The sequence below is a fragment of the Lissotriton helveticus genome, chromosome 7 (genome assembly GCF_964261635.1).
Source record: "Lissotriton helveticus chromosome 7, aLisHel1.1, whole genome shotgun sequence".
NCBI classification, from domain to species: Eukaryota; Metazoa; Chordata; class Amphibia; order Caudata; family Salamandridae; genus Lissotriton; species Lissotriton helveticus.
This window is the reverse complement of record NC_136068.1, coordinates 1,043,065,375-1,043,091,953: the sequence shown is the minus strand read 5'-3', so window position 1 is coordinate 1,043,091,953 and position 26,579 is coordinate 1,043,065,375. Positions and strand designations below refer to the sequence as shown.

The following is a 26,579-nucleotide window of genomic DNA, read 5'->3' as shown; positions in this document are numbered from 1 at the left end:
TTCAACAATAATTCTCACAGGGTAGTTAACACTTGTAAGGCAGAAAATTTACCTCTGAAGGCATATATAACACAAAATGTCAGGAATTAGAAAGCAATAATGAGTTACCACATAAAAGGGTGTGGACAGCTCAATCACCCCTTAAATAAAGCTCTATAATCACTATTACACTTTAGAACAGACAAGGAAAGTCACAATGAGGTGGACGGCATTTAGAGCAACAGTTATTATACCTTGTAATATCAATCCCATGTGCTGGTTGGAACATAGATAGCTGTGCGCATCAGCGTAAAGGAAGCAGGCACCTAGTAGCTGTGCCTACCAGCGAAATGGAAGAAGGCCCCTTTTAACCTCTAGAGGAAGATTACTCTACGGGGTTTACAGCTGTGCGCAACAGCGCAAAGAAAGCAGGCATCTTGAAGCTGTGCCTATCAGCGCAAATGGAGAAGGCACCATATAATCTCCTGAAGTAGATTAGAGATGTATTTCGCACAATTGCCAAAGCTGACTTTGACCAGCCAGGCTGTGCCTGTCAGCGCGATATGATGACGATAAACAAAAATCTTCAGGCTTAAAGATGACTGAGGAAATAGCTGAAATTGCTGAGAAAAGTTGCATACAAAGGAACAGCTGAGCGAAGAGATGACTTCGGAAACAAAGATACGCTGCCCTCTAGCGTATGTAGCGTGATAGCGCACCAGTCTCCTCAGCTGACGTTACGATGACAAAAAGCAGCTGCAGAGACACCTAGACAGGCTGAAACGTGAAGGAATGGCTGTGCCTGTCAGCGCGTAGGTAGTTGAAATAATCATGAGTGCAATGCCCTCTAGCGCGTGTAACCCGATAGCGAACTTTCCTCAGCTGACTGAAAATGACAGAGAACAGCCTCTCTAGCGCGTGTAACACGCTGGTGCACCCTCCTCAGATGAATGAAAACGACAAGGATCAGCTGCGTAGTCCAGAATACATCAGCACATGTGTGACACTGCCTATGTGCTTTATAAAGGACTATTGCTGGGAAGATAATGAAAGCGACGTCTCAAATACAGTCACTTCCGCCCGTGTAGGATTCAACAGAATTGTTCCCACCGTCCAGACGGAATCACTTTAGAGGGAAATGCTACTTGGCAGAATGAATCAAAATACCCATAAATCTGCCGCATGTAACTGACGTGAGAGAAAGGAAGTTGAATTCAATTAAGGCAAGGACCATGACATAAGCCGCTCTTATCAGCACTCCTTATATGTAGACAAAAGCGCTGCTGCTAGTTCCGCTTATTTTAAAATGCTGATGAAGATGAAATAAAGCCTCTGAGATCACCGAGGGCTTGCCAAGGTCATAAAACAGTACCTTAACCTTGCGGGCCACAAGGTTTGGCTGGTGGATGACACAAGAGGGAAGGATGGCAGCGCTGCTCCCTCACACAGACCAGTCGGCGCCAGTGATATAAAGAATACCAGATGCAGTAGCTGGATAAACTCTTATTTTATTCACGGCTTCCACTGCGCCACCAGGGTAACAGGAACTTACATTACATTTCTCTCTTCACGTTCAGACTGCCCAACTGTCAACATTCTAAGGCAGCCTTCAGGGACAAAGAACGTTCCAATGGGGAAGAAGAGGGAGGGGTAGGAGGAAGGTACCAAGTGGAGGATAAAATAATAAAGGAGCACATATCATAACCCGTATAGTGCCAGACCCGTGTACATTCTTCACCAGCTGATTATTTAGTTACATACACTATGCACAGAATACTCTAGGGATTATAACAATATTATATTTCCAGATCCATGCAGCCCACCACCAACACTTTTCCCTTTTGCAGACCTAGAAGGTGAGCGGCATTCAGGCGTTAGATCATCCTTCCAAAGCTGACACACAGTCATGGTGCTGAGAGGCGTCCATAAAGCACTATGTCACATGCTAAAACAAGTTATAAATATCTAAATTGTGCCACAGCAGGGGGGAGTCAGCAGTGTAACCACAAGAGGGATAGGCTCACATTCCATCAAAGCTTACATGTCTGTTTTAGATGGCCAAGCTAACATTCATTGCAGCTCACATGTATGTGGTAAGGGAAAGGCTAACATTCTTTGCATAAGAGCTTATGTCTGTTCAGAGGGACAAGTTAACATTCATAATATCAGAGCTCCTTTATCTGCGGCTGAGAGACAAACGAGCATTCATCATATCCCAGCTCACATGTATGTGTGGTAAGGGTCTGGTTAACATTCATCGCTTCAGAGCTCACACTTGTACGTAGGAGAGCTACAAACCCAAATGTCCAACTTTGGCTTGAAGTGATGTCTCTTCTGCCTTTGTCTGGGAAATTGGTGCCCCTTCAGTTACTCCTGTTTTAGAGAGAATAGATGACAATATTTATGAAAGAAAAATAAATTTAATAACATTTCAATTTGCTGGCTAGCAGGGAGGTTAAGTAGGAAACTTCGTGGATTAGTCTACTTATTGTTAGTAACAGCCGTGAGTGACTGCAGACAGTCCAAGCAGAGACAAAGAACAGGACGCAGGAGGTGCTTCAATGAGAGAGCTTCAATGTCCTGGCCCGAGGACATGGCCTCGTATTTGGAGTGTATGGGTGATGTGTGGAAGGACATGGGCTACAGACCCCCCTGCTCTTTCCCCTCTAGGACTTCCATTACTTGGACTGTTAGAGGAGAATGAGTGAATGTAGAGCAGTGCAGTCTGTCTATGGTAGGGACCCTGGGGGCGGGCCACATAAATGTGTAAAGTGTGAGAGGTTGGATGAATGAGTGTGTGCAGTATGTCTGATTTAGTGTAATAGAGGAAATGTAGGCTGGAGGGGCTGTAGAAAGTAGCAGACAGGAACAGTTCAAATTAAAAATACAACTGCAGCCCTGCTTCGAGACTTACCAAATCAGAAGAGAGGTATGCTATCCTGTGTGAGCATCTCTGAAGCCTGAGCAATGCCTTCTAGAATATGAAGCTGGAGTTTTTAAAGTCAGCAATATGGTCATTCTAATGGGCCTAGCAAACCAATCCTGTGGGTCACTTTTCAAAGACACATTGTAAACGCAGAATTCAATTCTCTTAATATGAGTGTTTAGAGGGAAGTAGACAATGATCTTCCTGCAAGTTTTAACTGCAAGACATAATATTTTCAGATCCATAAAGTCCACCACCACCATTTTTTCCTTTTGTTGGGTTTAGAAGCTGAGTGGCATTAGGGAATAGGACATCCTTCGAAGCTGACACACAGGCTGTGAGATATTGGGTTGTTGGTTGAGGGGGCGGGGGGGTTGGAACCCTACAAAAACTTCTTTGGGAGAGTATGTAGCCTTACAGCTAGAGCTGTCGCCCTCGAAGCTAGGGAACCAGGTTCGAGTCTCAACAGGGACACTCAACATCCTGTGATTCAGGGCAAATCACTTAATCTCCCCGTGCCTAACAAAAATGAATTTGTCCATCTGTAACGAAACTGGTGCTCATGTAAAGCGCTCAGATACCTAATATCTTTGGGTTGAGTTTGCGCTATATAAAAAACAACAGACACAATCCTTGTCAGGGTGAACTGCAAACATTCACTAAATTAACCTGTTCTCAACCCTCTAGTAGCCTGGCCCAAAAGTAGTCAGGCTAACTTAGAGGCTCAGTCTCCGCATACCTTCGGACTTAGAAGAAGTTTTGAAGAAAAATGTCTGAGAAGGGAAAGGCAGCCATGGTGTGCATGGAGGAGGAGCTGCTGGACAAAGTAACGGTAAAGATTTCTAAGTTCAGACTTAGTCTCTTTTATGGAAGTTGAAAATGTCCAGTGAGATGAAGCTGCAGGCTGTAGAAGACGAGGGCTTGATGAGGCCGAATACACCTTCAGCAAGGAGCCACTACATAGGATTTGCTGCTATCGAGAAGAACGTAGCAGAAGCTGCTATGAAGTCAGGCTGACTGACGATGCACCTTGAGTGGATCGACAAGCAGGAAGGTCCCTGTCTCCTCTTGGCTCTCAAAGCACTTTTTGGAACAACATCTTCTAAGCCCCAGATTTTAGATTTGGGCTTTCTGCACACATATAGCACCACTTCCAAGGGTCCAGGACTAGATGGGTAAACAACCTTTACAACGCAACTTTTACCACGCAGTGCCTTTACAATGCAACTTTTACAACGCAAACCATTACAACGCATTGCGCTGGGGGGGCGCTCTAGGATAGGGAATAGGTTTAATGTACTATCCAACACCTTCCCTACTATCCACGGGGACTGGAGTTGGAATAGTAAATTAAACAATTCACTATCCAGCGCCTAAAAGCACTATGCATTTTAATGGTATGCGTTGTAAAAACCGCGTTGTAAAAGCATGCGATGTAAAAGCATGCGTTGTAATGTCATTCATCCACTAGATGACACCACTTTGAGGGCCGGGACATGCTTAGGATGGGTCCAGGTGTGGGTTCAGATGGTTGGAGCCTTTTCCGTCCCTGAGGCTCTGATCAGGAAGCCAGCTAACTATTTCTTGAAGATAATCTGGAAGACTTGGGTTCAAGCAGGGAAGCTGGTCTGGAGCAGCAGGGCAGTCCTCTGAGAGCACAGGGCAGGCTTCAGGCAACAGGGTAGTCCTCTTGGTGCAGCAGGGATGTCCTCTAAAGCACACAGCAAGCCACAGCCAGCAGTGCAGTCCTCTGAAAGTCCTTCGGCAGGTTCAGAAGTGAACTGAAGAGTGGGTCAGAGGGTCTTAATTTTATACCTGGTGCCAGCTTTGAAGTGAAAAATTTATTGGTGAGTTTTTCACTACCAGGACATTTAAAACTTAAAAGTACATGCCCAAAATTTTAAATACAGTACACCCTGCCCTAAGTGGTGTTGAGGGCTTGATTTAGGGGTGACTTATACAAATTAAAAAGTGAGTATTTGGCCTTGCATGGGGTTTGTTTTGTGCCAGGTCCAATTGCCAGTTTAAAACTACTCACAAAATTCACTAGCAGGCCTGGGACATGTTTTATGGGGCTACTTAAGTGGGTGGCACAATTTATGCTGTAGGCTCACTAGTAGCATTTACTTTACCAGCCCTGGGTATATGGTATATCAATTTACTAGGGACTTATAAGTAAATTAAATATGCCAATCAGGTATAAGCCAATTTTACCATGTTTTAAGGAGTGAGCACAAGCACTTTAGCTCTGGTTAGGAGTGGGAAAGGTCACAGAGTCCTAAGGCCAACAAAAACTAATCCAGAAAAATAGGAGGGGAGAAAGTAAAAGGTTTAGCGGGAGACCTCCCTATGGCTAACAGGACCAACACAGGCATGTTGCTGAGAAGTGTCCATAAAGGACTATGTGGTAGAGTAAAAAAGTTACAAATATGTGAATTCTGCCACAGCAGTGCAAACACATGAGAGGGACAGGCTCACTTTCATAACACCAAAGTGCAGGCATGTCTTTGAGAGAGGTACAGACATTAATGATCAGATTGCAGACACGTCATTGTAATGATCTGGAATCACCTTATCAATCTGTAGCACAGGCAGACAACCGGAAAAAGTTATTTTGAATCTGCATTATTCCTTTTATTCACAAATATCTCTTTAGGTTGGATCAGCAACCTTTACTATTACTCAGGTAATCATTTGTGCGTATTTAACATGCACAAAGGACCTCTGGTACAAGAGGCCCATCTTGAAGTTCGTAGTAACTTGCAAACACCAGAATGATCTGGTTGATCTGCCTTTGCCAATAGCTGTGCGCCAACTGTGTTGTCTCCCGCCCACGCGCCCCTCCACTTCCAATGAGGAGTCCGGAAAGGAGTCACCAGGCTGGGAGAGATTACGAGCCCTATAGCTAGAGTGCTTCCAACACTACAGTCTTCTGAGAAGGGGGCGTGCAGGGGTGTAACAAACACCCCAGCAGCCCCTATTCTTCAGTATGTGGCAGGTGCCCCCTCAGCTCATCTGTAGAGAGCTGTGAGAGGTTTGCTCTAAAGCAGCTGCAGCGTGCAGCCTGCTCTGAGCTCCTCTGGCTGACCCAGAACTGAAGAGAAACAAAGTCAGTCAGAGCCAGGCCGGAACAAGGATGGGGTGGGGCCCTCAGAGTGAGCATTCTCCACAGAGCACTGCTCAGGACCCTGACAAAGGATGGGGGTGGGGGCCCTCAGGGAGAGCATTCTCCACAGGGCACTGCTCCTCTGAGAAGGAAGGAGGCAGCACAGAGCTGACAGGGGCAGGAGAGGTTTTGCAGCTCCAGGAACATGATCCGCTGGGACGCATTGGAAGGTATGCAAGCATTTGAAATGCAATGGGCCTCACATTTGTGAGAGTTAGCGCTATTGACGTTGTAAAGGACAATGTATTTTACCTATGAGTTTTCTGTTTGGAGTGGAGTGAATGGTGTCAAGTGGACATATATGGTTTGGATTGGAATTGTTAGTTGTGGAATTGTGTTCTGTGGATTGGATATATGTAGTGAAATATTTTTTTTATTTATTTATAAAGTTTTATATGTGGCATGGTGTGCAGTGTAATTATGTGGATAGTAATTGTGTGGTATTGAGTGTACAGGAATTATGTGGAGTGGGAGTGTGTGTCTTGGAGTGAGATTATCTGGAATGGTATTTTGTGTTGTGGAGTGGTATGCAGTTGAGTTTACTTATGTGGTGTGCTGTTAAATATTGTAGCATGATGTGGAATTTTGTGGTGTAGATTGGACGTCTGTGGTGTGTTGTGTAATTGTGTTATTGGCTTGAATTATGTAGTTTGTTGTTGAATTATTTGGTGTGGAATGGAAATGTGTAGATTTGAATTTGTGTGACGTGGAAGTGTACACTGTTGAGTGAAAATTGTGTTGAGTGGTATTATGAGGCATGGTGTGAAGTGTAGTTATGTGAAATGTTGCTATATGGCATAGACTGAATTTATGTGGAGTGTATTTATGCAATATGGAGTATAGCATAATTATGTGGAGGTAAATTAGGTGGTGCTGAATGGTATTATGTGGAGTGTAATTATGTTGTGTGATGAATTGTGTGGGGATGCATTGTGGAATTGTGTGACGTGTGGAATCATATGGCATGGTGTGGTGTATAATTGTGCAGAGTGAAATTATGCAGTATGTTGCAGAGTTGTATTTTGTGGAGGGTAATTATGTGTTTTGGAGTTGAGTGTTAATATGTTGTGTGAACTATAATTATATAGGTTGAAGTGGAATTATGTGTAGTTGAATTGTGTTCTGTGGAGTGTAATTATGTGGTTTGGAGTTGAATTAAGTTGTGTGGAATGTTGATATGTGATGTGGAATTATGTGGTATGGAGTGAAGTGGAAATATGTGGTTTTTAATTTTTAGGATTTTAATTATGTGGTATGGAATGTTGTAGGGTTAAATTATTTATAGTTGAATTGTGTGGCATGGAATTATGAGTTGTTCAAATGTGCTGTGTGCGGTAGAATGATCATAGCTGCCAAGGTTTCAGATTGCTATGTGTGACATTTTCATAATTTCAGTGTAATTATGAGTGACATTTCAACGACTATGAGTGACACATTCTCGTGAGCAAAATCAAGCAATGAAGAGGAGGGAAACATAAATATCAGAAATTACACCCATTTGAGCAACTAGAAACTCTGAGAAAGTCACTGAACTAAATTGCGCTAACAGCAGGCTACTGAAAACTGAGCAGAGTCAGACTGTGTGAATGCCACCCATAATTACAGTTAAATTATGAAAACGACACACTTACCAATCTGAAACCTTGGCATCTACGAGTGAATCAGCGCGGAAATGTGCTCTAATTGAGGTGTATTCCTCTGCATCCTCATGGTGACCAGCCTGCCAGGTGTCTTTGCAAATTTGCAAGTGCCAAGCAGTTTTCCATCAACTACATGTTAATGTAACTCTACAAAATAAATACATAGGATGTTCTCTGCAGAAATTAGAGGTTTGCCTGCGCCAGGTTACACTTACTCCATCACTTTAAAAGTGGCAGTGCATTCAAGGTCCAATCAGGCCTCCCATAATGCATGCTTACTCTGTGTAGAAATGCTGCAAAGTTTTTTTTTAATGCTAATCTGAAGTCAGATTAAACCTTCCAAAAAGAGCTGCTTCCATCTATGAGTAATCAGTCCGTTTCTGGGATGCTAAAATCACGATAAGACCCAGTGACCTACCCTCTAGTGCCTCCTCAGTGATCTGCTGTCTGAGGTAGGGTGCAACTGGGATCTGACATGTTTTAGGACTATGTGGTCTAGACTACCCTGGGCTGAAGTGTTTTGTCCATTTAGTCAGGAGTGTGAGAGGGGGAGATCCGAGCCTGAAGCAGTATGTGCAGTGGTCCCTCTGATGCTCCCAGACCAGTGTTAGGCCACAACTCCCTGCACCACGGGAGGCACCTAGACCCTCGGTGCAATCAGCTTGTCGGCGGAACAAGGTCTGTAGGTGCATTAATACAACACCTGCTGGACAGAGGGGGACCTGAGGCCTCTTCTGTGTGTGTGTAAATTGGGCCTCACTGGCCTGTGACCAGCAGGTAGAGGCCAGAACTTGAGAGGCTGTATAAGGCAATATAATAGACTGTTAGAACATGACTCTCGATGGACTCTAGTCAAAAGAGGAGCATTAAGGACCACGGGAGGGCCAACAGGCGTTGGATGGCTGCGAGGTGACTGTCCACAGTAACAGGTGGAACTATGAGAGATGACTGGAGGCGCTAACCCTCTGAGGAGAAATAATTCATGGCAGTAAGGGGAGAGGAGGTTATGTCTATGCACTCCAAGAGTGTAATGTGCGGTATCAATACAATGTTACCTGGGTACAGTGACGCTTTCGGAAACCATTGTCACGCATTTAGCAATTACTCAATATAACACCCCTAATCAGGGCAGCTATATATCTATCTTGCATCTGAAAAAATCAACGCTCTGACACAGGTAAGAGTTACCAATACACCTAGGTCACAGGAGTTTCGGGACCTTCACAATTAACGTTTTTGTTTTTCATTCTGGTATGTCTGCTGCTGAAAGTAGCTATTACCGCCATGTGAAAGTTTCGAAGAAAACAAGTAGGAATCAGCTTGGAAACAGACTCCCACATGTTATTCCTTTAATACTTACTCATTGTTATTTCCGTTCCCCCAATCGTTTCCCCAACAACAAGACAGCAATGAAATTGGGCACTTCAGCGCTGTGATGTCATCATGTGGGAATCTTAGATCCCGGCTCCTCCTTGTAGAGCAGATGTTTTTGCACATCGCTCTCCGCAGGGAGGCGGAGGTTATCCCGGGTCACATCACCCACTCCAGAGCTCTGGTGCCCTTTTGAAGCCCCTAGCTCCCGTCAGGAACCAGTCCTTGAAGATGTCGCACTCGAAGCGGCTGACATTGTAGGGCTGCCGGTGCATGGTGCACGCGTGCCTGCAACAAATCCTCCCGAGACCTAACTTTATGGACACACTACGGAAATACGGCAAAATGTTGTGGGCATAGAAAAGGGACATTCATTACAGGACTACCACACAGGCAGCTGTACTGCATACCGAAATTTACTGCATTGCGTTTAGGAGACAGGGGAAGTGCCAGAAAACAGATGGCGGCCACATGGAAATAATACTACTCCAGCATTGATTAGCAGCACTGGTACCCGAGGAGGAGCAATGCCTGTTATGCATGATTTTGCATTTCAGTGTGGTGATGCGGATCACCATACTGAAATGTGTTAGTCTGACGCCAGATGGATGGTACATGGCAGGGCTGAATTAGGTGGCGTGGATTTGGACAAGCTGTGCACGCTAAGGCTTTTATGTCATGGAGTATAAAGTGGACGTTTGTCTATTTTTCATTGTAAAAATAATATGGGCTTTTTCTTTACCTTCCGGCACATTTCTGAACAATTTGTTAAGCTTAATTGTATTGTTGCATTGTGTGTGCATGCAGGGAAGAACGAGTGTCTGGCAGACATGCAAAAAAATCATCCAACGTCTCAGTATTAATTTCCACACTTCTAAGCAGTCATTCTAATCCTAGAATGAGTTACATGTTTGCTTTACAATGACAGTTAGTAAAAACAAGTATGTACTTTGCGAGCCTGTATAAGTAGCAAAGATTTTAAAGGGACTTGTTTTCATGCAAGGTATTGCTTTTCCCAGTTCACAGAAGGGATAAAAAACATCTCCAGATAATAATAGGGTAGACAGGATGGTGCGATTGCAGAATATTGATACGTGTGGATCTGGTGAGGGCTGTGGGCAGCAAGTGCTTGATACTCTATTTGCATAGGAAAGTACAATATATTTTTTTCATTATGCTCCATTAGTTATTAGTAAGGAAGGGGGAAGACAGCATATGGTTAGTCTTAGGAAGACAAAGAATGCTGTGTTCTCTGGTAGATACCAGGGCCGGACCGAGAACCAAAACCGGCCCTGGCAAAGTGCTCCGCCGGCCCCCCCAACGGACTGCACTCTTTGCCAGGGCCGGTTTTTGGACGATTTTGTTACAGGGCTGTTTTTGCAGCAATGCTGCAAATACGGTCCTCTAACAAAAACGGCCTCAGGGGACCCAAAATCGGCCCCCACCCTTGCGGTGCACCGGGGGATTGCCCGGTGCCCGCAACGGCCAGTCCGGGCCTGGTAGATACCACCCAGAAGTCATAAGTATATGTATCAGGAGCTGCCATTGAAAGGAAGTAGAAATGTGTTTTAGACGGTGCCAGTATTGATGGCTACTGAGCGGTTGCAGGCATCGCAGGGCTGACAGTAGGTGGGGAATTGCTGCGTTGTCACTGTAGGTTTAATTTCATGAATCGTGCATTCTCCCTGGTGTTTGTCCTTGGGGTACTTGCTGACTGGTGCTACATATAGGATCAAGTTTGCTTTTGACAGAAGGTATGGTTTAGTGGGGTACATATTGTAAATTAATGTTGGTGTGAGGAAACAAAAATCGCACCCTATGTACATTTAATATTATTCTATGCATCATGCAGAGGATGAAAAGTAGCAGGAACAGCTTTGATGCCGTAGAGGCTTGCAGGAAGAACTGTTTTGGGGTGGTTAGTTGAAGACATTTTTTAAACATGTTTTAAACTACTACAGTGGCATTGGGGAGGGCAGCAACTGAAAGGCTATGTCTTTACTGGTAGGCAGTGGTTAGATGGGAACCGGCCATCAGTATTTCTGTCGGTGGTGGACAGGTTCACAGTGACATTCGAGGGGTGGTTTTAAAGGCGGGAGGAAAAGCATTACTGCGGGTATCGTAGGGGTGAGAGTAGAGTGTAATGGATGCGTTAGTAGCAGGCACAAAGGCTGTGGTCTGTGTTTAGAGGTGGTCAACTGAGCGGGCTTCGCTTGAAGGTGGGTCATCAAGTAGGAGGATCTGTTTGGTGGGCCGGCTGGAGGCAGTGTTATGTAACTGCTGGAGGGCGCAGCAGCAGTTTTTACTGATGTATGTAAATTGCCCGATGAAAGGGCGGATGTGACCAATGGAGGAATCAGAATCCTTTTTTATGGCTGGGGTGTGCCCATGCAGTATGGTGGAACGCTGGCCTTGACTGACGCAGAGAATGGGGGGCCCCCTCAAGTTTTGTTACGCCACTGGTGGCGTGCGTTCATAGAGCGCTGGCATGTTTCTTAGTGAGGGACAGCCATTAACCAAATCAGAACCCCAGAATGTCTGTGATTGAGGGTTAGGTTCACATTCAATCACATCAGAGCGCAGGCATGTCGAGAGAGGGTCAGGCTCACGTACATCGCGTTAGAGCATAGGCACCTCTTTGAGAGAGGGAGAAAGACAAGACGCGTCTGTAGGAGAGGACAGATCTGCATGCATCACCCCTAATGCTCACACTTCTTTGTAGGCAGGACACAGGTCCAGAGTACACACAAATAGATGGCGTCTACCCACTATTTTCACAAGGTGAATACCAACCCCGCTGCTAAGTAGTTGGGCTCCAGTGCGGTAAGCTGAACTTGCCCCGGTGTAATTTTCCAACACCAGGACACATTCAGCAGCTCATCAACCCTTCTGTTATTGTAGTACAATCCTGCCAAGGATCTATCTGCAGCCTCACACCTAGATGCCATCGCAGTGGAGGGGAAACAAAGGCACACAGCTTATCACTTCACCAGCATTTTAAGTGAAACTACGATTCGGAAGCTAGCTTTTGATGTTGTTCAATAAAAGACTAGCATGCACTGTAAGAATGTCAGCCGTATCAGACTGTGTGAGTATTTACATGAATAGCCGTTTAAATACCCATTTTGTTATTTAATTCTTTTATAGAAGCCACTTATTGTGATGCCACGGGCGATGTCATTAACAGTGATGTAACGCTGTGATGTCACTTGCATACTGTCCAACATAGTTAGTCCTCCCACTTCTTTTTTTAGGATTTAGCCCATGTTTTTAGGTGGCAGAGGCAGATACAAACATGGATCTCAAAAGAGCTCACAAGCCTCTGTGAGAGGAAAAGACACCAAGTTACCTCGTCTAACAGGTGAATGCATGCATTTGTGCAGTGGGATCTCACCTGTCGGGGGTGTTGATCCTGTTTCCTGCTTTGTTTGATCTACAACTGATTAAAAAGAAAAGAAATTTGATTATTTATTGAAAATATAGTCTAGTTTAGAAAGGGAAGACAAGACATGACACAGTGCTTACAGATTTGCATTATCATGCAGAGTAGCTGTTGAATTCCTCAATTCCATGTGTACTTAGCGTATTCCACCCAAGTTTTGACTTGCCATTTTCAGGCCCCAGAGTGGCCCATTCCGCCATTCAACCATCCTCGGAAAAGACTTTCATCAACAATCATGTAATCCTCAGTTTCCGACACAAGTTCATACATAACACGTCCACAGTGATCTCTTCCCTTGTGCTCAAGAGCGGTCTGCAGCAAGCTACCTTACGTCCCTTTCTGAATTACATCCTGTTATAAGCTCTGCTTCACAGTTCTTCCCTGACAAGATCCTCTTGATTCACATTAGTGCACAACTCTGTACAAAGTCCCTAAAGTCCGGTTAACCCGCTACTACCATCTGTTAGCGGGGAATTCTGAAATTATTTGAGCTTCCTCCAAGTTTAATGCGCTGAACCAGGGACCTGAGCCAGAAATGCTCAACTGGAACATAAACTTAGGCGATTCCCAGGTCACACAACAACCCTCTGTAACCCCACCTCAGCTGAGACCTTTGGTGTCCTCACCACCCTGGGCACCCGCCAATGAGTACGCCACACACGGAACTTAGTATTACATGTTTTTATTCATGTAACTGCGAACTCAACAATCTAAACCAGCCTTCATTTAATTCCACTCTAACAATTAAGTCACAGCTCTTTGGAGACCACTTTTTAGTCATAAGGGCATGCAGGACACTACATCTCCCTCTCTGTTAAGTAAAAAAGTAAAAAAGAAATTACAAAATATAGACACATGTACAATTAGATCTCTTGAATTAATCTTTTTGGTGCTTTAATTGTTCAACCTCATCTTTTTTTTAATTCCAGAGTTTTATATAGCACAAGCTTGAGCCGAAGGTATCTGGTATCAGAGAGATTAACATGAGCACCAGTTGTGTTACACAAGGACACATTAATTTTTTTGTTATGCACGGGGAGAATAAGTGATTTGCTCAGAATCATTGCCGATACTCGAACCCAGTTCCCCAGATTTGAGCTCAACCACGCTAGTCGTTAGGCCACAACCTCCCCATCTTGTCTTGGAAACTGGGAACTGTCTCCATCAATGTCTAGGATCTGCGTTGATGGTGCGGAGGCAACAGCAGTCACAAATACTTCAGATCCAGTCTCTCTTTCAACATGTTGATCTGATGAAGGATGAGTTAAATGTTGGAAATGAGAAGAGTCTCAGGTAATAACCTTCCCAGGGCGCTGGGCAGTCACCATGTGTCACTTGAAAAGGTTCTGCATCAAATGAAGCATCAGCTTTTCTTTTATGCACCTGCTAGGCGAGCACTCGAACTACTTTCTTAAAGACGATGTTCTTCGCATATCGTCTTTTGTCAGCATATGCTTTCATCTTTTGTTTATGAACCAAGTCCTTCTCATGAATTTTCTCTCTCTGATAGATCCACTGAGTTATCTTGGTTGTCAGTGCTTTCCCGAACATCAGTGTTGCAGGACTTTCACCTGTGGTCAAGTGAGGTTTTGAACGAAACGTTCTAAGGGTATTGTTTAGCACAGTTTCTAAATTGAGCTTCTCAAGAGTAGTGTGATGCACACCTTTCTTTAGTGTAATCATAAAGTGCTCAACTTGTCAGTTGGCCTGTGGCCACAGAAAAGTGCTCTGATGATGCTATTAGGAATGTATGACGTTACAATGCATACATTAACAACGCATGCACTTGCAATGCAGTTTTTCCATCGCAACATCCACTACAACGCATTCCATTACATCGCATGACACTACATCGCATTTTTAAAAACTACCTTTACAACGAATTCCATTACATACTACCTTTACAATGCATACCATTACAACGCATACAATTACATTGCATTTAATGTAAGTATTGGATAGTATAGGGGCAAAAATTACTATTCTAACTCCAGGGGGTGCAAGAGTAGGGTAAGTGTTGGATAGTGTAGGGGTAAAAATTACTATTCTAACTCCAGGGGGTGCAACAGTAGGTTAAGTGTTGGATAATGTAGGGGTTAAAATTACTATTCTAACTCCAATGGTATGCTTTGTAATGGTATGCGTTGTAATGCCTGTGTTGTGGTGACATGCAATGTAGTGTCATGCGTTGTAATGGTATGCGTTGTAATGCCTGCGTTGTAGTGTCATGCATTGTAAAGGATGTTATGCTGTAATGCTTGCGTTGTAAGTGTAGTGCGATGTAATGGTTCCATTGTACACGTTGTTTCCCGCAACGATTCTACGATGTCCTTCGTGGGCTACTTCAATCCTTTTGTGTCGCAGACTTTCCGGATTCAAGATTTTGACTCTCGCAGTATAACTCCTTCCTGAGGTATGGGCAGTTCACCCTTGACATTTTTGTATTTTTAATATTCACAATCACTGTTGATAGGTCGAGGGTGTTGGTTCCACAACTGATGTGTAATTATATCTTTCAACTTTAGCATGTCACTATCATGCCACATGGTAGGGATAATCTGAGCTAGCAAAATGGCAGCTGTAGTGTTTGATTTTACAATGAAATTGAAAAAGGCTTCAGCTGTCTTGGATGGATTACTGTGACCCTGTAGAGGTCACTCTGGAAAAGTAGTCAGCAGGGTTGTTGTCCTTCACTGGATGATGCACAATGTTATAATTGTACTCCTGCAATTGTAGTCCCTATCGTTCAATACAAGGAGACATCTTGGCCTTTGAATCACCAAATATAGTCAGTAAAGCTTGATAATCAGTTACCAGAGTAAAAGGCCTTCTTTACAGGCATACCTGGATATGTTCACAAGCCCATACCATAGCTAAGCTTTCTATTTCAGGTTGTGAATAAGGACACTCTGTTTGCTACAAACTCCTACTTACATATGCCACAATATGCCTTGGAGCAATTAGGTGTCCGCTGTGCTATGTAAGGATTGCGTCTAAGCCAACTGGGCTAGCGTCGACAACAAACTTTGTATGAATTTTCGGAGTGAAATATGCCATTTCAGTAGCATTCTTAATGGCTTGTTTGATTTTCTTAAAACTTTTCTCACATTCATGTGACCAATGAAATGAAACATTCTTTTTCATCAAGTCTCTTAATGGAGCACTTACAGTGGCAAAGTCTCATTTGTATCCGGAAAAGTAACTGGCCATGCCAAGAAATGAATGCACCATAGAAACATCATATGGGGGATCAGGATTTGACATCGCTTGCACTTTAGCAGGATCGGTTGTCATTTAAAAAAAAAAAGATTTTAATAGCATTTTTAGTAGTACAGGTATCAACCGTCGGGGCTTGGCATCATGTGATGGTATACACTTATTATGCTGTAAGATGTTGCACAAGAAATCATATTAAAAACATGATAAATCACTTACGTAAGGCATTTGTTCACCAATCCACGATCAGTGTAGCTCATCCCTCGCAACTTCATAACAATTTTAGAACCATCGGCAGGACCGGGTGTCGTACCCCATTGAAAAAATATAGCCAAACAATTTGAGCTTTGTTTTATGGGGCTAACACTTGTCTGCATTCAAAGTCAAACGTGCATCAGTAAGTAAACAACATACTTGTGTGAAACCAATATATCATCGCTATAATAGAACGCATTTATGACAGGCTGTATGATTCATCAAATGATGTTTTGAAAAAACCTCTGCAGGCGATGGCACACCAAAACGGTGTATTTTGTATCAAAACAAATCAAAATGTGTAGAAAATGTTGCAATGTACCTGCAATTTTCTTTGAGTTCCAACTGATGATAACCTTTATTCAAATCAAGGTGAGAAAAGATCTTTGCGTCATTTAGTTGCATTATTATGTCAGCAATGTGTGGACCTGGATGTCGTTCTTGTTCAATTACCTTGTTTGCCTGACGCATGTCTACGCATATGCGTACATCTCCTTCACTGTGCTTTTTTGGGCTCTACCACTATGGGAGAAACTCATGGCGTTGGACTAGTAGAACGTTCAATGATATCATGCTTAAGTAATGATTCAAGTTATTTTTCAAAAATGTCTGGTAAATGAAAAGAAATTTGCCTATGTCTTTGAGCAACAGAACGGATGTCCTCATTAATATTCAACTTTACTTTCATAGTTTTAAGCTTTGCCGTATCATAAAACAACTAAGGGACTTGACTTACTATTTCGTAGTGATCATTCTTGTTGAAGTTCACAGAAATCCGCCCCATATCAGCAGCTGTGCTGAAACTGAGTAGAAAGGCAGTAGACACTGGGCCTTGAGGAAAATGTATGGGTGCTTGCACCTTCGTTTTCTTGTGTTTCACTGTCACAGCAAATGAACCTTGACTTTTTACGGGCGTTAATGCAGCCCATGTATGCACCTTGATTTTTGATGGTGTAAGTTGTGGTAATGGAGACAATTCATCATTATTTATCCTCAGGCATAATGTTTATTGATGCGCTACTGTCCATAATGAAAGGTGTCAAACAACCATTTATTTTCAGGATAATCTTCAGACAATGTTTGAATGACTTTGATGCTTTGGCATGTCGAATTTTCTTTGACTGACATTTTTCTTCACATACGGCCAATCCAACATGCTCATGCTTTTCTGAGGCAAACTTCGACATGGCGCAACCATCTTCTACACTTTCACTTGATACAGCTACAGAAGAACTGTTTCACAATGGTTTATATGCCAATCAACTTCACTCAGTATCGATTTTTCTTAACAGATGTTACCGCTTGGCCTTATGGGTGCGCGTCAAAAGTTCCTTCTGGAATGTTCTGGTGGCCATTTTGTCTTCGTGCTGTGACAAACTCACTTTTTCCTTTGCTTTAAAGCTCTTCACAAAATGGTTCTCCTTCCTACTGCCTTTAGACATCTTTCCAATAGCTGGACATTTATCTTCAGGTGGAAACAAAACTCCACATCTAAAACACAACTTCTTTTTAAGTGTTAACATCACTTTGTATCCTTCAGCCTTTTGCTTTGGTTTACTTTTCACACTCATGACTGATTCATTCTGGATACCCCTTGCCTTCATATCAGTGGCTTGCCTATCAGCAAGCTCTTCAGCTCTGGCAACCAGTAACACTTGCTCCAGACTGAAAGCTTCTCTCAGCATTTGTCTTCTGAATGAACCTGACGAGCATCCATCAATAACTCTAAGATGAATAACTTCTTGATCATGAAATTCATTAAATGTACAGTGTTTGATGAATGTGTTGAGTCACTCCACAAATTCATCAATGGTTTCACCAACTTCATGTCAATCTTGACTGAAAATAGATCTTTCATAATCAGCACCTGAGATGCAAAGCTTCTTTAATCTGACAGCATGTGACTGGTTCGTCAGTTCGTTGCATTATCTTTATGACTTCTTTTACACCATCACCAACAAGATTTTTTAGGTATTTGATAATCTTTTTATCAGTCTCTTCGAGTGCAAAAATGAAATCTTCAAATGTCTCTATCCAAACAATCCTTCTATTGCCAATATTTTGCTTTCTAGCGGTATTGAAAGGTGGTGGTGGTTTCAGGAATGCAGTGGCATTGTAGACCAGTGTGGAACTTAGTGAGGCAGAAAGTAGCTTTCTTTTTGACGCTGCTTGATGATCGCTGCAGGCTTAATTGTGCAAACTATGCCTGAGCCCTTGGCTGTTTTTGTGATCAGCACAATCTTGGGAACGTCTCCTCGAGCCACTTCACCAAATGTAGTGGTTAAATGACTCTCTTTGACGGGTTTGGTAAGTCAATTATTTCTTCTTCTATAGACATTAATTTGCACTTCCTGATACCTGGTTTATGTCCACTGTGCAGCGCTTCTGTTCACAGCATTATTTTACAATTTTCGATTATCAATGACTGCTTTTTGAACACCTGGCTATATCCACCTTCAGCGTTAATACTCCATATAATGTATGACTTTATCTTGTGTGTCAGCATGGTAACTTTATGTATGGCCTGACCAGAAGGTTCTCGGCCAACAACATGTAGATTCTCTGCAGTGCTTTTGTTATTTTTAACTGCTTCACAGCAGCTGGAGTTGCGCTTTGATTCCACATGCATTAAGCGTCGATTCTGTACTACGACGACAGCACATGTGGCACGCACAAGCAGTTTGCTTAGACCACAGCAAGGTCTGTGGGAGAGCACTGTCGATCTTTGGGTTACTCATCCCCTACCTCGTCACCAATTGTAGCATTCTCCCCAGCCTGGGTACCCGCCAATGACTACACCACACACGGAGCTTAGTATTACATGTCTTTATTCGTGTGCGAATAACTGCGAACTCAACATTCTGAACCAGCTCTCATTGCATTTCCTCTAACACTTACATCACACCTCTACAGAGTACATCAGGAGCAAAAAAGGTTCAGTCATTGCTAACTTGCAAGGCACTACAAGACCCAATGCCCCTTTCCACATTGTACCGTTCAAAGGCGGAGGATTCATTTGTCCACCAAACACTACAATCAATAGACCACCTAGTAACGTTTAACTGTTTGACAGAGCATCAACACTTCACAGAGAATGAATTAAACATATTTGAGGTACAGCTCATTTGTTTTGTTCAGCTACACAACACTTTTACCTCAAAATTCCAATTCAGTGACCTAGCATTTACATCGCCAAAGTATTATGTGACCAACTGAGATACCAGCTGTCTTTCACTACTGTCCTCCGCAAAACCAATATTTTTGTTTCAGAAGTTTTCACTGTCCACAGACAAGCACCGTAATAGACATCCAGGTCAGCCTGTAGCCTCTGCGGCCCGACCAGTGTTTGCTCCATAATACCAAATCTCCTACAGAAAGTAGACATTTCCAGAACCTGAGCCTGAATCCCCTTGCCCCCTAGGAGCACCTCTCAGACTGAAACATATTAATGCCAACATGCCGCCCTCCATTAAGCCCTTCAGTTCTTGGCTTCTTCTGAAGCTTTGACCTCTGGTATCTAGGAGTAGGTGTGTTCAGTTACCTCGCTGGAGTAAGTGAATGCATTTTCATAACAGATCAGTTACACTGAATAGACCACTGGTTTTGTTTGTTTATTATTATCCCTGTGTTTGTTTACGATTTTGTTTGAACTTTATTGTATACATGTATTTGCGTAGTATGGTGTACAACATGTAATTACCACAGAATGTTTTTAGATGGTAACTGTTTTAATTTTGGGAAATGGTACAAACATTTTCTATTGTGATACTACCAATGGACATAGTATATGGGCCTTTAGCTTGAAATTAAAAAGCCACTTGAGAATACATAATGTGAGCCTTGTATCTCTATACTTCTGTGGTACTTACGATTAATCATTAGAGTGCATGCCATACTATCCCTGAATGTTGATTTAAGAGTGAATGTAGTATATACATGTGGTTTGGTATTTGCCAAGGGGGGATTTGACTTTTACTGTAAGTGAATGAGTGCCAGGGGACTATTCCTCATGACAAGTGCCTTCATCTTCTATGATAGGACAGTTCTGTAAACCCTGTTGAATGCAACCAGGAGGCCACAAGAGAGGTTCTTATATACCTGACTGCTCCACCAGTGGACCACCTGGCTGGATCCTTTATCATAAAACACCGATGTCTGGTCCCCATCATCGGGGAGTGCAGCCTGTCGAAGTGAATGGCATCTTTTCGCCTACACAGTTTTAAGCTGCAACTAGACCAACCTGGCCAACTCCATCCAAACATGTAGTTATTTTCAAATATAAATTGTTCAGTTAAAACATATAAAAAATTCACCAGTGAAAGGTCAACCATTCAACCAGATCATAATAATAAAACGTTCATCCATATCTAAATAATAACACATTGCCATCATGAATATTAATAAAGATACAGGCATATGGATAGGACTTTTGTTTGCATCAATCCGATTATAGAAGCATGCAATAAGATGTGATTAGAACCATCTTAAAACAACTACCGGAATAGCGGTGAAAGGGTTTTTGATCAGCAGCTAGGATCTTCCAATAAAACGTCTTAGTGGTCAGCTCTTTTAGCTTCATTACCCCCGCTGAATAGTAGCTGACACCTCGATTGACTCAAGGGACTATTCAAGAATCCATTTTTAGGTTAGATTTTTGGTAATTGCTCCCAACCTATGGAATTCTTTCCCCATGGAAATATGAACTGCACCCTGTTATTTAGAATTCTGGAAAACATTCAGAACCTGGCTATACAGACACGCCTACGACTAATACTCTACCCACCTGTATTTGTCTTCTTGTTCCCTCCTCAGCGCCATGAAACAGGCTGGTGAAAGCCCACTTTAGGTGTCTGCGCGTTTCCAAGTTAAGAAGAACAGTGAAAGGGGAGGGGAGGGGGTGGGAGGCAGAGATTAAGAGACCCAGGTAACGACTGATTTAGCAGGAAGAGAATGTATAAAAAAGAGATATATGTGGATATATGGGATGGAAGAAGAGAATAAGCTAAAAATCTATAGATGAAGTGAAGATGAGGCCATAAAGAGGGACCTGAGAAAAACTCACCTAGAAGCACTAAAAACAGCAGGCAGAGCTCCATGTTTACTTCCGCCTCCTTTGGTCCCTGTAGTCGGTGTCCAGGCCTCCTCGGCCTGCGAGGCAGCTGTGTCTGAAGCGGCTCAGCGCCTCCTGCCTGCTGTGCTCCTGCCTTTGGCGATGAGAGGACCCCCGGTGGTCCGTGTCTTCAAAGCTCTTGTCCGAGGCGAAGTTTGCCCGCAGTGGGAAAGGCCAGCGCTCTCTGCGATGCTGTGGCGTCTGTGGCTGGGTTTGCACCCAGTTACAAAGGCCTTCCTGCCCTCTGTCTGCAATGGTCTTGTCCGAGGCGGTGTTACTACTTGGTGGCACAGGCCCGCCCTCTCTGCGACGCTGCTGATGGTTTGCCCTCAGTGAAACAGACGTGTCTGCCCCTCGTAGACTGGTTAGGGCTTGGGGGTCTCGAATGTACACGCTGAGCTGTGGCCCCGCCCTCGCTTTGCCTGTCTGCAGGCGAGAGATAGGGCCTCTGGTGCCAGGAAAGCTCCCGCCCAAAGACTCAGCTGGCAGGAGCTGCCCTGGTGCCCACCCCCCACCCCTAGTCCTGCTGTCTGCGCGCTACCTCGACGCTCCCAGGCCATAGAAGAAGTACGTTCTCAAATGATGCGGTCCTGATAGAGGGGCACTGGAAACTTCTCACAGCTCAGGGGCAGTGCCATTAAAGGGTGCCACCTGACAGGCCACCTTGTCATCGCCTTCCTGGGCGACGCACACGAATTGGAATTTGTAGCGCAACACAGGGTTTCGGTGTAAATGACTACTCAAGTAGATCTGGCTGGGCCGTAGAATTATGTATACCTACAGAAAATCTGATTGTTTTCCAATATGTCAACATATACGTGTCAACCACGTGACCCTGAAATCAGATGTTTTACCAAAGTTATCCCATTGCAGTGAATGGGGAATAAACCTTATTTTGGTTGTGATACAGGTTTGCTAAGAGGGTGACTGTACTCGAATCTATGGAAGCATTTTGTGTCCTAGGGGAATAAAAAGAGGGCGACCCCCTGCAAATTAAGCAGATATAGATCAATGTCGTTTATAAAATAATGACCATAAATTGCTAAGTTTCTGCCATAACTCATCTCTGTCAGGTTGATATTACGCACAGATCTTCAAGTACTAATTCTTCCACACACCTCTCTCAATGTATCTCTTTTATAATCTAAACCACTCACTACAATCCCATAACAATACCCTCAAATATATCACATTGCAGCTTTACTTATTTATTCACATATTTATTATTTTTGTATTTATTTTCTGGAGTGCCCAAAATGGGTGACAGCGGGAAAGGAGGGAAGCCAAGAAGTAAGCGAATGCTTTTAAACTATCTAGTGCTGCATCCCCCGTTCTGAAAAACAATTTAACTGGCAACAAAATATCAAATACATTTCCTCACAATTATTCAGTACATTTTTAAGTACTTCACCCAATTTTAAGAATTTTATGAAGCTTTAGGGCACAGCTGCAAATACAGACACACTGATTTGTAGTAGTGCTTTTTAGGTCGAGCGACCTATCTCAATGCGCATGCGCATTGAGCGGGAGCGAGATATATAGGGGCTTATCGAGAGTTTACCTAACTGGCGATTCCTTGCAGTGCATGTGCTTTTTAGGTCATTGCGCAAGCGCAAGCCCTAAAAAGCGCGTGCGCAATGCCACCAGCCACCTGCCTGCCTGCCTCGCATTACCACATCAAATGCAGCCCTCCCAGCGCATTTCTCACCCCCTAATTATTCACGGCCGGTCGGCCGTACTTTCAGTTTCACGGCCGCGTCTCAAGCATCTAAATATTTATTTTAATTGGAAAGTTGGAGATTTTTCATCATTTTATTTGATTTATAAAAGACAAATCAATCTGCTAGCCTCTTTTGGCTCCTGATGCCTGTGCTCGTATTGTCGTCACAGACCGGCGCTTCATGTAAAGCCGCCAGTCGTCCATACTGGATTCTGGCTGCTGTGCTTGCTCTGCTTCCACAAATCAAGCCAAGTTACAAGCTTCATTTCTTTGTCTGCAATTTCACATTTATTTTCATTTATAGAGGTTTTTTTTCTTCAATGTGGCTATTTATGTGCATTTTTATTTTATCAGCAAGTTTATATTGTTTAATTTTCAAGGACCCCCTGAGTAGGTGCTGCGGACCCCACTTTAAAAATCGATTTTACATTAAGCAAATGATGCTCGAAATTCCCAAATCTAAAATAACCCAAAGCAAAAAAGTAAACCATTTCTTTTCTCTCCTACTCTGTGGATCTAATGTCCCCATCTCCGGGTGACACATTGCTTTGAAATGTTATAATCTCAAATATCTGTTTTTCTCTGTCAAATCCATCCCTACATTAATCTCCTTAAGCCTCGCGTTCCTTTTCTTCTTTGCCGTCAGATTTATCCCTCTGACCACTTGTAATTTTACAAATCAGCCGATCGATTCCAAACAGTGTTGGAGAGAAGGGTTATGTGGCGGATATTTCTGGCTCAGTAAAACATGCTGAATTTCTTCTAGTGTCGTTTTCGGACGCTGGGACATCATTCAGCAGTGCCGGCATTTGTCTGTATTAACCTGCGTGGAAGGGAGGGGGCTTTATTTTAACATCCAGCTGGGCAGAAACAAAGGCCTGATTTAAAAGACCATCAGCCCGTCTTTTGTTCAAGCCATCTGAGCCTAACACCTAGATGCCAGTGCAATGAAAGAAAGCAGAGGCAGACAGCTAATTACTTCACACATACTTAAGCAAAACCTTTGGAGCCAGTTGTTTTAACTTTGTTTAACTCCCTACGAAAGAGATGTGCTTACACATTTTTAATCTTGCCTCCCAAAGCAACACGACTTAAGATACCACGCCCCCTCATGTGAGACCTTCACACCCTCATCGCCGCTCTCCCCGCTCCGCCCCCTCCCCTGCCCGCCGTGCCGCATTTCTCCTCCCCCCAGCAATGCCCTCCGTCTTGTTCTCCTCCGTCGCTTGTTCCTTACCCCAGTTTCCCTTCCTCCTCGCCTCTCCTATTTCTTTATCTAAGCCCCTCGTATTCACTATAATACAGTCCACGTTGATTGAGCACAGGGTCAAAGAAAGGATTATTGTCATTATAATGGAAATGAAAACAAGGCATGCGCAACCCACCATCTACAAACCTTACATTAACATCGGTCAGTGATTGGTACAAAATAAGTACCCCTCTGTATATAATAAAAATGTCATGCCACATCCACCACCACATCCACCACCACATCCATCACCACATCCACCATCACCACCACATCCACATCCACCACCACATCCACCACCACATCCACCGCATCCACCACCACCACATCCACCACCGCATCCACCACCACCACATCCACCACATCCACCACCACCACATCCACCACCACCGCATCCACCACCACCACCGCATCCACCACCACCGCATCCACCACCACCACATCCACCACCACATCCACCACCGCATCCACCACCACCATCACTTCCACCACCATCACTTCCACCACCACATCCACCACCACATCCACCTCCACTTTCACCACATCCACCACCACATCCACCATCACCACCACATCCACCACCACATCCACCATCACCTCCACATCCACCATGACATCCACCGCCACATCCACCACCTCATCCACCACCACCACCACCGCATCCACCACCACCACCGCATCCACCACCACATCCACCGCATCCACCACCACCACATCCACTGCATCCACCATCGCATCCACCACCGCATCCACCACCACATCCACCACCACATCCACCATCACCACCACATCCACCACCACATCCACCATCACCTCCACATCCACCATGACATCCACCACCACATCCACCGCCACATCCACCACCATATCCACCACCACATCCACCATCACCACCACATCCACCACCACATCCACCATCACCTCCACATCCACCATGACATCCACCACCACATCCACCACCACATCCACCACCATATCCACCACAACATCCACCACATCCACCACACCCACATCCACCACATCCACCACCACATCCACCACCACATCCAACACATCCACCACCACTTCCACCACCACCGCATCCACCACCACCACCGCATCCACCACCACATCCACCACATCCACCATCACCTCCACATCCACCATGACATCCACCACCACATCCACCACATGCACCACCACATCCACCGCATCCACCACCACCACATCCACCACATCCACCACCACATCCACCACCACATACCGCATCCACCACCACATCCACCACATCCACCATCACCTCCACATCCACCATGACATCCACCGCCACATCCACCACCACATCCACCACCACCACATCCACCACATGCACCACCACCGCATCCACCACCAGATCCACCACCACATCCACCACACCCACCACCACCACATCCACCACCACATCCACCGCATCCACCACCACCACATCCACCACATCCACCACCACCACATCCACCATCACCACCACATCCACCACCACATCCACCACCACATCCACCACCACATCCACCGCATCCACCACCACCACATCCACCGCATCCACCACCACCACATCCACCGCATCCACCACCACATCCACCACCACATCCACCATCCCCACCACATCCACCACCACATCCACCATCACCTCCACCATGACATCCACCGCCACATCCACCACCCCATCCACCACCACCACCACGGCATCTACCACCACATCCACCGCATCCACCACCACCACATCCACCGCATCCACCACCGCATCCACCACCGCATCCACCACCACATCCACAACCACATCCACCACCACATCCACCATCACCTCCACATCCACCATGACATCCACCGCCACATCCACCGCCACATCCACCGCCACATCCACCACACCCACCACCACCACATCCACCACCACATCCACCACCACATCCACCACCACATCGACCACACCTACATCCACCACATCCACCACCACATCCACCACCACATCCACCACCACATCCAACACATCCACCACCACTTCCACCACCACCGCATCCACCACCACCACCGCATCCACCACCACATCCACCACATCCACCATCACCTCCACATCCACCATGACATCCACCACCACATCCACCACATGCACCACCACATCCACCGCATCCACTACCACCACACCCACCACATCCACCACCACATCCACCACCACATACCGCATCCACCACCACATCCACCACATCCACCACATCCACCATCACCTCCACATCCACCATGACATCCACCGCCACATCCACCACCACCACATCCACCACATGCACCACCACCACATCCACCACCACATCCACCACCACATCCACCACACCCACCACCACCACCACCACATCCACCGCATCCACCACCACCACATCCACCACATCCACCACCACCACATCCACCACCACCGCATCCACCACCACCACCGCATCCACCACCACCGCATCCACCACCACCGCATCCACCACCACCATCACTTCCACCACCATCACT

At 44.8% G+C, this 26,579-nt stretch overlaps 1 protein-coding gene across 5 annotated transcripts in view; it reads right to left on the bottom strand.

The window, feature by feature from the left end:
• Positions 1-21,548, bottom strand: part of LOC144769674 (uncharacterized) — a 202,481-nt gene extending 180,933 nt beyond the window's left edge. The window contains exons 1-3 of one of the 5 annotated variants that reach the window (XM_078653864.1): positions 21,058-21,548; positions 12,477-12,521; positions 2,278-2,352 (exon numbers count right to left, since the gene is read on the bottom strand). In XM_078653864.1, coding sequence (XP_078509990.1) covers positions 2,278-2,352; positions 12,477-12,521; positions 21,058-21,091 — 154 coding nt within the window. In that variant the 5' untranslated portion in view covers positions 21,092-21,548. The remainder of the gene's footprint in view (positions 1-2,277; positions 2,353-12,476; positions 12,522-21,057) is intronic. The other 4 variants (XM_078653866.1, XM_078653863.1, XM_078653865.1 and 1 more) reach the window with 4 other exon arrangements.
• Between the last annotated feature and the right edge of the window lie 5,031 nt (positions 21,549-26,579).